This window comes from Tinamus guttatus, unplaced genomic scaffold, assembly GCF_059628265.1.
Source record: "Tinamus guttatus ecotype Peru unplaced genomic scaffold, ASM5962826v1 Tinamus_guttatus_pri_ptg000227l, whole genome shotgun sequence".
NCBI classification, from domain to species: Eukaryota; Metazoa; Chordata; class Aves; order Tinamiformes; family Tinamidae; genus Tinamus; species Tinamus guttatus.
In genome coordinates, this window is record NW_028288761.1 from 3,613,166 (window position 1) to 3,628,974 (window position 15,809).

Sequence of the window (15,809 nt, forward strand, 5' to 3'; positions counted from 1 at the left end):
TGTTTCCCCCCCCCCCTTGTCAGGATCTATTTTTGTTTGTTTAAGTCTTACCTCAGATTCATCTCCTTTCTCTCTATATGCTGTAGCAATACTGGTCTGAACAGCCTTAATCCATGCCTGCCGCAGCTTTTCCGAGTCAGCCTGGAGCATGCAGCTTCTGCGACGGATCAGACACGCACTCAGATACAGAGAGCCATCAAGCTCACATCAAAAAATACATAGCTTGCTAAAACTCAGACTCTTGTGAAAGTTTCTAGCTATCAACTTCATTAGATTATCTGGAAAGCCTTACATAATAGTTAAAGTCATTAATTTTGGAATAACAATGCAGCTGACCCTTTAGTCATCAAATTCCTGGTTTCAAAACCATTCCCACGTAACGCGAACACACGTAGACAGCATTCAAGTAACCATGAGACTTGTTTTAACTATTATTGCGGATTTTTCATTTTTATACCCTCACCTGCAATTTACCTCCATGACTATCTACATGAGATGAAAGTACCAGTCCTTGAAAATAAAGTTAATTCACTGATTTCAAAAGAAAATGGCTTTGCAGCTTGCCACTGACAAAAGGAACTACTTTGCTCTCCAACTGTCAAAGGAAGCATATAACTCTTCCAACTCTTATGATCTGAATAAGCACAGGCACACAACAACAAAATGCATGTTAAAATGAACCAGAGATGAAGATGCAAATGCTAGGACTGCTATCTATTAGGAGGAGAATATATAGGAGCAAGCTGTGTAGATAACATCCTAACCTAGAAGCAGGTTGATCAGGTTAGCATGGCTAATGTCATTAATGAATAAAATTGACGCCCTGCCCTTGCTCTGGCACAGCTCCCATTTTGCTCCATATACAACCAATAAATCGTGGTGACAGAGCTGAAATAAATGTATTTGGTAGTTCCATTTAGTGTGTTCTGAAGTGTATTTTAACATTACTGAACTGCAGCCTCATTCCATGTTTGAATCTGATTGTGCCAGTTACAAATTATCTGGAGTAACTGAGACTTTTCTATATTACCAAGCAGCTCGACGGTGCCAGCTACTACTAAGTCATCACACCTCAACCACCACCAACTTTGTAAACGTAAGTCACAAGAATGCATGATTATTTGAATATCCAAAGCAAACTAAATACTAGAAACCCTTCTCACAGCATCACTTATGCTTGATCTAAAGTTTCAAACAACGAAATTGTTCACATATTTTTCCTGTTCTGAACTGTCCCAAGAGACGCATTTATTTGGTATTTCAAGATAACTGAATCTAACATTTTTTTAAATGACCACAAGCTCCTTCACTTCTCCTTACTTTGTTGGTGAAACCACCTCGAAACAGAAACGTCTTTCTATGTCTTCGCAGTGTTTAACTGTACAAAGCCGCAAATCTTCAACTACCACTGTGGGATTATCCTGAAATAAAAAAGATAAAATGAATAAAACGAATGAATGAAGTCACATATAGAAGAAAAACAAAAACAGAAGTTGCTCATAGTCTCAATTTCTCAGTTCATTTTATTAAGACAAGTTTTATGATAGAAATAAGTGAGCGGATAAGATGAAATTTTAAGTATTTAGTATCAGAAATACTTCACAAGAAATATTTAGCTATTTTTAAAAGTTATATTTTATTAAAATTTAAATAGAGCCTTTGGAGAATGCCTTTTTACCTACAATCAAATAGAAATAATCAACAGCTTAAATATGGTGAGAAGTTTTCAAAGGATTCCAAGATACTGTCTGAAAAGAGATGTAGATAACTTGGAATTCGATCAGAAAAAATGCGACTTTGTAAATGAACTTTGCAACATTGTAAGCAGCACATATGAAAGAAAAGCTGGGCTGTGTGGGTTTTGATATTTTGAGTTGGAATATTCATTACGGACTAACAGTATTTTTAGAAGAGCAGTATCTCTACAAGTGGCTTCTGCCAAATAATATTAAGAAAAAAATGTCATTGAGGTGCATTTGCAGCTGTAATAAACGGCAGCTGTCATCACAAGAACTTTGCTTTCACTTGCAAAAACACCAACATCTACCAATTGCCACACGCTGGCAGTGTCAGACACATGTATGTATTATCCCTTACTGCTTCACAACAGAGATTTTTCATGCATTCATTTCCTGGCAATTGATTTTATTTATTTATTTAAGTGCTTAAATTGAGTGTGGGAATCTGGTAATGGGGAGTTCAAGTCTTTAAGGAGTTAAACCCAATGACTCCGAGAACAGCTCTGAATATTTAGTCTGCCAGCAGATGTGTACAAGCCTTCTGGGACCAGCAGCTTCCAACAACCCTCATGCCTCTTCTCTGCCAGAAGGTAAAAATACAGTAACAAAAAGTACATTCTTACAGGTTACCACTCACGACTCAACATTTGTAGGTATTGCTTTCATTTTAGAATAGGAAAAATTAATCTAAGAATGAAGTGGGTGGATCAAGAGCACCTGGGGAGCCAGTGTGAGGACTCAGAGCAGCAGAGCAACCCTCATCCCCACCCAACTATCCCAAGCCCCTTCTCGATACCCACCTTGAACTTCTTCTGGTACACAAGTTGGTTATTTTGTATTGAGAACCAGCGCCTATTTAAATAAAAAGACATCCAAACAACACGTGATTGATTTTACGGTGCGTATTCGCCTGCGAGGGGCTCACACACAGTCTACAGAGAGACACTGCATAAAGGAAACGCGTGTGATGCCGCGGTCAGGCTGGACAAGGATTCCGTGAGAAGAATGAAACAAGGAGAGGGCAGAGACAAAACAGCAACGATAAAGCAAGGTTTCGATATTTTAAGGCCTAAACAAATACATTCGTGTTATCACAACATTGGTTAAGCTATCGTACAGACCGTTTTCATTTCAGAAAACACACACTTTAGTTTGTTGTTAAAAATACTTAAGTTTTAGGTGATTACTTGATTTACAATTCAAATACTTCCACAAACTAGAAGACATACACTATGAGAACTCCCCACTCACTCCTGAAATATTTTCAAGAGTAGAACCAGAAAACAATTCACTAAGGCACCATTGCCACTCAGTATGAGTATTTAATGTCTCACTATATTTGACATTTCTTACAACTTTAGATCATGAAATTAAAAACGATTGTGCAATAAAACCCCAAATCTAAGTGTAACAAGTAGGTTCCTAATTTAAGATTCATTTTTATAGAAAATTATTTCAAACAGATTAAATTAAGGCATCCTATAAAAATCTACCTAAAAGATAATACAAAAAAAAAAAAAGTATCCCTCATTAACAAATTCAATATTAAAAATAGGACGCAATTTATAATGCTGCAACAGCAGAGCAACAAGAAGTTATTCATATTCAGGAAAAATTACGAGCATCTTGATCTTCAACCATGTTCAACAGGTCATCAAATATAAAAGAAAAAAACTAACAAAAAGAAAAAAAACATATGTTTGATCCTTTCTACCTCCCCTAGGATGCCCAAAATATTTTTGAATTGGAGGAAAGTTAGAGAAAATAAAAATAATAATTCAGTAGTGTTATTAAAGCCATTACCTTCAATACCCTGCTCATACATCACTGGGGATGTGATCAGCACATCACTTTTTTCTGCACTATTAACTGGCTAAAGCTAACAGTCTTCCGAAGATGCTTCCCAAACTTATCTTGCAATTCCTTATTTTGCAACTACCTTGCAAATTCCCTAAGCTGCTGAATATACAGCTCACTCGGTTAGTAACAAGGGGACTCCATATATTCCAACCACCACAAGCCATTCAGGAAAAGCAGAACAACAACAACCAAAAAAAGTCAAGGGAAATATAATGGTGAGAGATTCATAAAAGATGTACAAAAATGTTAGATCTGTATCAGAAAATCTAGTATCTGTTATAGAAGTTAGTACTTAGTAGACAGATGCGATTCTACCTTTTAACAATCAGTCTTTTCAAATGTTGTGCAGTTTTGGGGCGTTTTGTTTTTTTAAAGCAACAGGATCTCCTTAAATACTGGATTTCTAACATAATAATGGTCACCTATTTGGGCTAAGATAATTAAACAGTATAATTAAAAATTACTTTTTCAATTTTTCACAAGATGTTTTTTTCTGTAGGAATAGTGCTGACCACTATTTAAAAAGTATCACTTTTACCATCTATAAAAAAAAGAAAAAAATACAACCAGATGCAGTAACTAAGCCTCTAATCCAAGCATAAGGCAGGTTATGGCTAATATTTAAACACACAGTTGATCTAAAAAGCAGACCAGAAAAGGAAAATACAATCAGTTTTTTTTTTTTTTTTTTTTTTTTTTTGCTTTTGAACATACACCAATTAGAAACATGAAAAGCAGTGCCTAAGAGGCAAAGGCAAAAGGCAGCACTGCTCCCAGATAACATGCAATGGAGCAAATCCCTACGAATAATCATTAAGCAGCATGGCTAATTTTCATTAATACAATGCTTTATTTGTGGTATGTTTACATATTTAGAGAGTCATTACAGTAAATAAACTCTGTTCTGATAAATGGGATATAAATGAGTTTACAAATTGTAAATTGGAGCTGCAGGAGGGGACAGCCACTTCATCACATGCTTTGAAATATAAAGGAACATGGTTAGCCCCAGGTCCAACATGCCTGCAGCAGACCAATTTTACTGAGGCCAAAGTAACAAGATTCTGGGGTCCGAGCTTTACAAATAATCTCAAAATAAGTTTCAATAAACACCACTGCTCACTGCACAAGTGTCCTGCCAGAGGCAGAGACAACCAGGAACTTCTGAGGCACAATACGTATGGCTGAAGGTGCTATAAGAATATACTCTATCTCCCTCTTTGAACAATTAAGTCTTTAAAAAATGGCATGTGCTGCAGGCACTGAGGTTATCAACGTTTTTTTAAAAATGTGTCTTTTTGTCACTGAAAATTTGGAGAAAAGCGTGGTGAAGGAGGAAACATACTTAGAGAAGGCTTCAAGTAAGTCATATTGATTCACTGTACATATGGCAGCACTTAAATGAAGCTGTTTGGATTTAGAGACTTAACTGGCTTTTTCTCACTTATACCTACACATTTAAAAAAAAAATCAACTTAAGTAGGAGAAATATAAAAAAGTGAAGAACATTTAAAATTTCTGAGAACAGAGAATTAATACCAAGAAGAAGAAATGACTCAAAGTGAATATAAAATTTGAATAATTTTAATTCATTTTCAAAGAGGAATAATTTTGCTTGCCATCAGCATGCGAATAAAACAGAACAATTAATATTGCACAACATTTAAAAGTGCCATTTCTAATTCCAAATGCAGTTGAGGAGAAAAATCTCACCAACATAAATTAGAAAAAGGCAAAACATTAAGTTATTTTTAGCTATAAAAGAATTAAGGTAAATTTAGTTTCTGCACTCAAACTTCTGAGCATGTGATCAACCTTGCCATCTCTTTTAAAGGTGTTGAGTAGCACTGTCATCCCAGGCAGAATCCTTCTGTTATTTTTCTTAGCCACTTTACATCCATTGCAAGTAATCAAAATTAAATGCAGGGTTAATTAAGAGCTTTTTGCGTGCCAAAGGAATATTGGGAAGGTATAAAAGAAGCTGGTTGGTACCTGATGTGATCTGGCTTTTTCCTGTCATGTGAAAAAATGGGGTAGGATTAAAACATAAGGGAAAGGAGGAAAAGGAATGAAAATGCAATATGAGCAAAATAAGCAAAGAATCAGCATGATCTGAAAATACAGCAGAAATAAAGGAAAATGTTTAAAGCATCCAACCTAAAAAAAGAAAAAAAAAGAAAAAAATTGCAACATTCAAGTATTTGCTAAAGGCTTTTGTCCCCTCACACGCTTATTTGTGCACACCTTTATCTATAACAGATTTGCTCATTTTTTAAATATAGAACAAAGCAGTTTTCCACCTACTGCTCCAAACTAATAAATGCAACTGATTTCAGTGTCTGACCTTTGTACTTTAAAATATAGACATAATTTACTAATAGATAAATGTATATTCAAACAGTAGGTCTCGAAAAGCTGGGCTGTGAGGCTTTTCATTATAAATATAGTATTTTGTTTCCACCAAACCATTGCCTGAAATACTCAAATTCATTATGGACTGTCCATTCAGCCACATTAGAGATCTCAAAAAAAACTTTAGCCATGAACAGAAGCCAAAAACACAGCAATGTCACACTGAAAATGGGTCTCATAGCAGACTCCTCACAAACTACTTATTTTTTTAAACCAGCATCATACAAAACTGGGGAACTTGTTGCAAAAGCCCCAAATTCACTAAAAGTCTTTGGACAACTGTACTCAAGCTGCCAGCTGCCCCAGGCAGAAAATACACTGCACTAGGAAGAAATTAGCTTGGATTAAAATAAAACAAGCTTTCCTCTATTGGAACACATTTGCCACCTTTTTTCCCCCCTCAGCAACTAGACTTTCCCAGCACACAGTCTCATGTCCATGCATTCATATACCCAAGCAAGTACACAGGAGCATCACAGGATAGGCTTTATTTTGTTAGCTAGGATCACACTGACGTGTCTCAGACTGTGTCAAAATTCATAGTGCCACTTCATTTCCCCTTATGTTTTCAAGGCTGTGAAGTATAAACTAGTACTTGCAACTGCAATTATTGTGTAACTTAATTGCCTTAGGGAGTATTTTAAAATATCTGGAGACATCAACAACCAATACTAACACAGGGAAACAAGAAATGACCATACAAATACAAATTACAACTATGATTGCAAATGCCAGTTCACAAGGAAGGTCAGTGCTGTCGCCCGAGGTTGGGAACATCAGGAAATTCCAGTGCTCCCTTCCAGCCAAATTGCTTCCGGCTCTGTTTCAGCTGGGTGATTCCATCACCCGCCGCCCCAGATATAAAGTATGGGTGTAAAGAAAGGAAAAGCAGTCTACGTACCTGAAAAGCACTTTTAAAATACCCCGTCCTTCTCAGGGTTCTCAGATTTCAGCTCTAAATTCCCTCAGATAATATATGTTTTTTTAATGTATTTACTGCTTCAGGATTTCATTTTATATTTTTATGGACAAAAACAGTTTAAAGTAATGATAGTCTTTTGTGTTCTATCAAGGCACTGGAAATATCCTCTAGCCCCTAATACATGCTGAACTTGAAAAATTCTCCAGCACTGTATCAGCAAAGCATCCCATCAGTCTTCGGTAGTGAAAACAAGCAATAACTACTCCTAGTCTTTATCATCTTAAGGAAAGATGTGTATTAGGCTAAGCAGTATGAAGCCAAGTGGAAGGAGAATATTTATGATGCGTTTATGATTGTATATAATATGCTATAAAAAATTGCCTCTATCAACCCCAAAGCAAAGCCATAATGTAATTACGGTCAGATTGTGGCAACAAAGGAAGCATTCCACATATAGGACTTTAGACTAAGGTATTTTCTTATAAAAAGGCTTGTAAACAACTAGAAACAGAATTAAACAATAGAAAATAAGAAAAAAAGCCTTTCAAATATAATCTCTATGGTAATTAACCGAGCAATCTAAATGTTTTCTCAAAATTCAACATCAAGGATAAATCTGTAGAATTAGCGGGCTACAGGGCCTGCAGGTCAAAGCTTTGCTAATAGTATCACTACAAGCTAAAGTGAGGGCCTGAAGAATTACCTGTTCCACGTCTTGAAGGCATTGCTGGCTCGCTTAAATAGATAACCTTCCATAACGATGCCATTGGCTGCATCTACATTGTACTCTAATTTAGTATCATCACTGGAGTAATCCTAGTACAAAGAAACAAAACAAGAAAGACACATTGTTGTCTCAAACGAAGCTTCAAATACAAGCAACATTAGTAGTTAGTAAACATTCAAGAATTACGTTTGCTTGCGACATTCGCTAGTCTCCACTTCGCCACTCTATTATAAGATACTATTTTTAGGAGATGAAGATGCTGAAGATTATTTTTACTTTGGAAGATCCAGAACAGTAAGATTGCTTTATTTAATTATTTTACCAACCATCTTTTCAAGACTGCAGGGAAGGAGGAGGAGGGAAGACAGAAAAATAGTCTCTGGGTCAAAAAGGTTGTATTTCAAAACTAGGAAAGATACAAGAAGAAAACATCAAGAAATGAAGTATCACATAATGAAGAAGGAAATGCAAAACTTCTACAGTTTCATAGAGAAAGTTTCCAGGTGTCTATTCCTTACAGCACGATCTAAATTCTAGAAAACAAACTTAAGGTATTTTCTAGGGGAAACTGCAAAAAAGTCTCATTATTAGATTAATACATTTTATATTAAGATATAAAAAAGTTGACAATTATTAAAAATTGTCCTCTCTTTCACAGTTAATCCCCATGTTAAAAATATTAAAATTTTCCTTGCATCTTTCCTGAGCTTTGAATACGAGTGGGATTTCTCTAACACAGTAAGATTTTTCAAAGCAGTCTAATGCACCTATTGGGACAGAGCAAGAGGACACTCAAATGCATTACTCTTTCATAATCTATATAAGTCACATATTAACAGAACTAATAAATATATGTATAGGAAAAGAAAGAGGGATCAACACCTCAAATAAGCAAAAAAAAATCTATGTAGTTTTAACAGTTAGACAGCTTTAATACAGAGACATTCTCAAAAAGCAGAGAAATCACCAGTTTATCTCATCACATCATCAAAAAAATACCCAAGCACGGTCTTACAGATGCTGAGCTCACATATTACCCAAAAAGCTTGATAAATTACTCTAACTTACCAGCTCCCACACATAATGAAACCTGCTAAAAACCTGCATCTTCCGGCCCCGCGACGCCTGCAAGTGCTCGTGGGTGAGAGCGAGCGCCGGCCCCGCAGCCCCAGCTCCGCACTCACATTTTCCTCACAGCTCAGGCAGCTGGTTCACAAATTGCACTTGTGGTTTTCCAGTGAAACTAGATTTAAGCTGCTTTTGAAGCTAGACAAACACAGGCAATCCAAAATGCTGTCTTCTGTTGTCAAACTTATTTTCCTGCCTAAGTAACCTAAAATACTGTCTATCTCATGAAGTGCATTTTAATGGACGTTGTGAGATCACCTGAACCCATGTAGAGAAGATTAAGGAAAAGAGTACACCTAAATTGAACATTTTCCTAGCTATACGTAGGAGAATACTAATTGAATTTAAAAGCTTTTAAAAGTAAGACTTCCCTATGCTTTATCCAAAAAGTTTTATCACTGCTAATGCTGTGCTCAGGAAAAACAAAACAACAAAACTTCTCATTGAAAGCACAATGGCAGAAAAAGAGCTGGATAAATCATATCTGATTTGATCACCTCGTTTATTTCATAATTAAAGAATACGGGGAAAGCAGTCACATTATAACTTATTTTTATCCTCACTCACGGAAAAGTTTAATGGATTATGAAAAATAACCAGGGGTAGGGAGAAATGCATCCATATCTTTCCAGCATCCTGCTGAGGAGGATCACATGTTAACAGTCCAGTCACTTCATGTGATTCACAACCTGACATTCCTTAGGGAAACGCACAGTTGGAAAAGCCTGCATTTTGTTAGCTAGGTGTCACCTAGGATTATAATACAAAAAAATAAAATAATGTTATGAAAACCACACTAAAGTGCTACACTCCATGTTTTGCTCAGTTTTAAAGTAAGAAAGGTCTACGTTTTCTACTCCAATTATTTTTAAGTATTTGCCAGGCACTGGAAAATAAACACATATACAAAGCATTGCACGTAGGCGAGAGGTACAGTGTCCTCTCCTGCCACTTTTTTAAATCTGTGATAGGAATCCAATGGCAACGGCAGGGCAACCTTCATTTCTACACTTAATATTAATTTATTGGGTCACAATACTCACACCTTGACATGTCTGAGTGACAACATTTGTATATGAATTTCATTTTATCACAGACTGGATTTATTTCATAGTCCAACTGCTTTCTTCTATTTCCTCTACATATAATTTGCATTGCATCAAAGTCGCTGTTCAGCAGCAGAGTTTAAGGATCCTTTACAATATGAAGATTACTAAAAGGTCAAAGGCTTGAATTTCAGCCATTTTAGCAGTCCACCACTAGGAATGCCAGTATCTGCACCCTATAGTCCTGGGAATTTAGTGAATCCACTGAATTGGGACAAAGATATTGCTTTTCTCTATTTTAAAGAAGCTGAATTTCCAAGCTTTCTGAAAGGCAGAAAGTGGGGGAGACCAAGAAATGAATCAGACACAGACACAAAACGTACCCCAACCAGCCCATAAAAGAATAAACTCAGAAGTTATTGCAGTGCATACCAATAAGAATATATATATATACATATACATACATATATATGCATATATATATACGGCAACATCCCCTGCCTCCCACTGCCTTTGAAGCACTTGCTTCCATTCCCTTCCCATAGCAGAAGCAAAGCAAGAAATGTTTGTTGCACTTGGTCTAAACTCTCTTGAGGAAAAGCTCAAAACTACAAACCTACGACAAGAAACAAGGTTTACGGTCCAAGATGAAGGCCAAGAAGTCAAGATAATTACTAAGCACAGAGGTCATTTTAAATATATCTTTATTTTGGGGGACAGGAATAAGGTTTGCTTTCCTCCGCAACAGCAGTTCATGCTGTGGTAGCATCTGGTTTCCTATCAGCTCCTTTAGTCAAGATGTTATGATTCTCAGATCATTCTCACTCCAGCTGTTTCCTGAATACTTGTTCAGAGGCAGATTTTTCTCCTCCATTTTTTGCATGAAAGAGTTGTTTGAATACTATGAAAACTATACAAGTGTAATGAATTTTCTATATAACTTCACTGTGTTTAGAATTATTAGCTCTGTCACAACAACCACTATGCTGTTGACAGCTCTAAGTAATTTTCAAGTTATCTCAATTTAACCTATTTCTACAGTAACAGGCTGCATGAAGCCACTCTGGAGACGGGAGTCATGAACAGTCTTCCATGTTACTGACAATACTTTCTCACCATCCTTATGATATGTATCCTTCCCTACAAAAAAACTCCATTGTAGCTCTTTCTAGGTTAAGCCATAGTACGTGTTGCTCCAAACTAATGAGTAAAAATTCATACTTCCCAAATCGTTTGTTGCAAGTAGCTAAGTAAACAGAGAGCAGCCAAAAGTTCAAAAAACAGACATCAAATCTCTTGAGAAATCAAAGTATACTGTCAGCCAAGCCCTTCCAAGACATTTACATCAGCCTCTCTGACAACAGCCAAATTAAAGGGGAAGCTGAAAACAAGGAAAAAAGAAGTCTGAGTTATTTAATTAGTACAATTCTGCATGAATATGCATGCACACAAACAGCGGTAAACGATGCAGAGCTGATAGGTCCATACACACTCATAGATAAAAGTTTCAGAACGGAGACTGCTTGCTTTCTATACAAGGGGGAAAAGAAGGCATCATTCCAAGGCATCGAACTAAAAACAAAATTAAGTATATTAAGCACATACGTACTTCATGGAATATTCAACTCAAGAAGCAGATACTTTAGTAGTAGTTAGAGATGTAAGAATTTGGCACTGGGAGATTTGGAAACATGCCTAAAGAGCGGCATGGCACAAAGCTGTAGAGAGGACAAGAAGAAAAACTGAAAACCAGAGTGTCATCTTGGTGAGGTTGACTGGGTAATGACACTAATAACCCAAGGTCTAAGCCAGCTGAAGGTTATGAAGTCCTGATGGGACGGAAACATACTTGTGTGCTGGGAAAAGCATGGAGGTGCCATCAGGAACAAATTGATTTGAATAAGACACCAGGCAAATCATTTCAGAAGCTATAGCTAAATCATGTCTTCTTCCAAAGGCTAGATACACAGATTGGTATTATCATCACAAAAAACACCTGAATTATTTGATTAGTAAGGGCATGTTTGACCTGCAACACAAAACTTGAAGACAACATACAACACCATCCTAATGTCCTGATTTTACTTTGGAGGCAGTGTAAAGTGATCATTCAATTAAAATAAGATTAATCGGTCTGTTTGTTCCGTGTTTGTGTTAGAAACAACAAAAAATATTTACATCAGACATAATTGATTGAGTTGCAAGTTTCACTACAGTAAAATTAGAAATAGTTTTACCTGCAAAGCAGCCTTAAGCAGCGTTAAAGAGAGAAAACAACAACAAAAACCACAAATGTAAATATCACTGGACACAGGAATGATCATAAATCACGGAAACAACTTATTATCTCTATGGCCAATTAGAAATGCATTGCCCATAACCTACATCTTTCACCACTACTTTCCTCCAACAGCAACCCACAACTACTACCCACACCTAAAACTGAACTTACTTGGGCTCAGTAAGACAAAACTTGAACATACAAATGTAATTATTTCCATCTTTTTCCCCATAGTCCTTTATCTATAGTTATCCTGTATCTGTCCGCACATGCAGCACAGTAGCACTGCTGAGGCAACCCTAATACCTCCTACCAACTGCTGGAGAGGTTGAAAGAGAACAACGTCTCACAACCAACAGGGGCAGAACAACATTACCTTTTTTTTTTTTCCCCTCTATTAAAATAGACTCCTAATAAGGTTACCTAAATCATTCTATTTTCAGCATGTTCTCACTAGTGAATTTTTAATTTATCCATCAGATTTCATTTACATTAAAGTTTTTCTCAATTTGTGGCACTTGAATAGATCACATAAAAATGTATTTGAATGAGAGTAAGAAGTGTTGCATTACCTTTAAACTCGTATCTAATCCCTTTCAAAAGTACCTGAAGTATTAGCTCACTATCGGAGAGTTCAGTGGAAATATTTTTAACTTCTAGAAATACACCTGCAAAATCAATACTGATCTAGAGCTTCTGAAACATCCAAGCAACAGAAGTCATTCCCCTCCCACCAAAAATTTGAAGTATCTACATTTTCCCCCAAACAAAAACAAAAATAAAAGCACATAAGTCTGCCCAAAATAGCAACTTAATGTTATCACTGTTTTCACATTTGCATTCAACTGAACATTACACATCAGACAATCTCTACAGAAGTTGACTTTCACTCCTTATACATCGTAACAACCACCACTTTCTACATCAAGGCATCCAACTCATATTTGGCATAGCCCTGAAGACAAATATGCACATAGGCCTGTAGGACTGTGCAAAGCATATACCTGTTCTACAGACACATAGGAGGAAGTGCTGACAACTTTTACAACTACACTGAATCCAAGATGACATTGAAATTAGAGTTTTAATGAAATGCTTAGATGTCCCAGCATTGAAACAAACTCTGCTGTTTTACTTATGTTCAGTTTTGACAGCAAGGTAATATTGTGTTGCATGACACAAAAGGAGTATCTGCAACTCAAGTCTATGTTTAATGATCTGTAAGGCTATTTCTCTGCGCTTTAAAATATTATCCCTTGCAGTTGCAATGCAGAGATTGAACTCTCTACTGTTGAAGAGAGATGCCAAAAAGATAAACAGAAATGGGTGTGCAATCCATGTTTTACATTCTCTCAAGTACCTTTTGCTGAATAGTGGAGTGCTTTTGCTCCATATCTCTCTTCTCCTTTGCAGCATCTACAGCCAACTGATCCAGCTGTAAAGAGAAACAGAAAATTGGATCTTTAGATTTCAAGAGAAATTTGGCTCTGTAGATTTCATAACGCTGACAAAAAGAATACATTATATCTAGACATTGCCTGACGTTTTTATTTGCATTCTAAAAATCACTTCTGTGATGACAAAGCGTTTACCTTTAACAAGCACCTTTGCCTCGTTTAGAGCTCTGCACTAGCATCCTGAATTAACCTCTAGGGAGGGTGGACCTTCCTCCTGAGCCCCAGGAGCAACGTCTCCCGGAGCAGCATGGTGCCAAGCGCCCGCGCCGGCTGCGCCGCATTGGTGCTGGGGCTGAGGCGCATGACTCATGCGTTAGAGCTGTCTGGCCTGTGCAGCAGCACTGGCAGGAGCTGCAGAAACTAGAAAGAGTAGATGCTGGTGATTTTTTCCTCCTCGGAGCACAGAATTGCCCCAGTTAGGCTTTTTCCTTGATAACTCCCCAGGGCTCACTCGCAGTACTCAGGCAAGATTCCTTAGACTCTTAGAACCATTCAGACTATTTCTAGTCTTAAAAATACAACACTACTTTTGCAAAGAAAAAAAGAAAAAGGACTGTCACCACTGAGATTGTATTAAATTACACATTCTTAAGAAGTCTGTGACAATAAAATGAACATTACCAAACACTTGCTACAAACATACTTGAAACAATATATATTTTTTTCCTTGTGAGACTGAAAGGGACAAGGAGGGTAAGAAATTTATTATATCCTCTGAGCAAACTCTTTTGTACAGATTTTGATGTAAGAATGTGTCTAAATAAGAAACAGCAAAACAGAAGGGCAGAAGCTGTCCGTAAGGCCAATGAGTTCAGCAGTTACACGACAAGCTATGCTATTAAAGCATTTATTAAAGCATTTATTAAAATGGTGAATTTTTTGCTTATCCAAACTGTAACACACAACTTCCACTAAGGCCAGGCCTGGCATCTTACTAAGCAAAGATGCAAACGCAGCAGAGATGATGACTTGACTGAACATGGGGGTGCAGCCCACACAGCTTCACGCCTGTGGTGCGGACGCCGTTTCACCCCGGAGCTGGGTCTGAGAGGCTATGGACAGTGCGCAACTCCACTTTTCCAGTATCAGTCATATGGCAAAGGGCACAGTATGACTAATCCAATCCCCTATTTACACACAAAAAGGAGAGTCTCCACCCACTCTCTGAACCACAAGTGAGTAGCTCTGCCAACTCGGTTCATTTTCCCCAGTGTCACATTTTCCCTGCTTGCATTGAAGCCAACAAGAAAGAACAGGGACAGTGAGTAGCTCTTACACTGTCGCACTGGACAGTCCAACAATTCAGGAACTGTCAGATAGCTGGGATATCTGGATGCAATTCCATGCTCTGGTTATTTCAGTAAGTCTCCTCTCTCTGTTTCACTGTCCATCTCAAACGGCTACATGATCATGTTCATGTCTTACAGGTATTTTGCGAGCACAAACATAAGAAAGACTGAAGTGTCCTGACATGATCAACGCAGAGCTACGTGAACTCAGAAGGATATAAGATCCTCTAACAGAGAGGGGGCTGTCATGGTGCTCCAAGGACTCTGAGAACTCCGTTGTTTTACAGCTGAGATGAGAACTGGCCCTAGGGCCATGCAAGATGTTACAGGACTCACCCTGAAGCAACCTCAGAATTAGAAACCTAGACACGGTCTCCAAGAAGTTCCCCCCTCCTACCCTACTCAGATGCAACAGAGGACAATATTCAGATGAGGGCCATCAGTTGTAGTCTATTTCAGCATGAAAGTGTGCAAGGATGGATTTGCCACTAATAGACATAATAAAAACAAAGCTTTTAACAGTATCTTTTCTATAAAGATCAAAAGAGCTTGTCAAAGAACCAAAGCTTTTTCTCATGCCTTTCATAATAGTGCCTGGTGACTCGAGACAACAACTAGGGAAAAAGTGTGGCATTATGCATCTTATGTACATGGGCATATAAACATACACATTTTATACATATTTAAACATGCTAGAAAGCCCTAGCACAGCCCCACTTGTTAATCTGTTCTTCATTATCAATCCAACCTTGCATCATTCCCAGGTCTCAAGCACAGACCTGAATTTTCTCTTTTGTTAAGATCAGCAAAATATCACCAGTTTTCTGGCTGAAAAACCAGACCAGCACCACACACTGTTCCCAGAACTGTGGCCAACAGTGAGACTGAACTATCAAAGCCCAAGTCGCTATGCTATTATTGAGTAGTCTCCAAAAATGAGTGTTTTTT

At 37.4% G+C, this 15,809-nt stretch overlaps 1 protein-coding gene across 3 annotated transcripts in view; it reads right to left on the minus strand.

Annotated features, from left to right (window-relative positions):
* Positions 1 to 15,809, minus strand: part of ACAP2 (ArfGAP with coiled-coil, ankyrin repeat and PH domains 2) — a 59,124-nt gene that overhangs the window by 13,512 nt on the left and 29,803 nt on the right. For all 3 annotated transcript variants that reach the window (XM_088525550.1, XM_088525548.1, XM_088525549.1), the window contains exons 9-13: positions 13,476 to 13,550; positions 7,637 to 7,749; positions 2,540 to 2,591; positions 1,321 to 1,421; positions 52 to 157 (exon numbers count right to left, since the gene is read on the minus strand). In XM_088525550.1, coding sequence (XP_088381676.1) covers positions 52 to 157; positions 1,321 to 1,421; positions 2,540 to 2,591; positions 7,637 to 7,749; positions 13,476 to 13,550 — 447 coding nt within the window. The remainder of the gene's footprint in view (positions 1 to 51; positions 158 to 1,320; positions 1,422 to 2,539; positions 2,592 to 7,636; positions 7,750 to 13,475; positions 13,551 to 15,809) is intronic.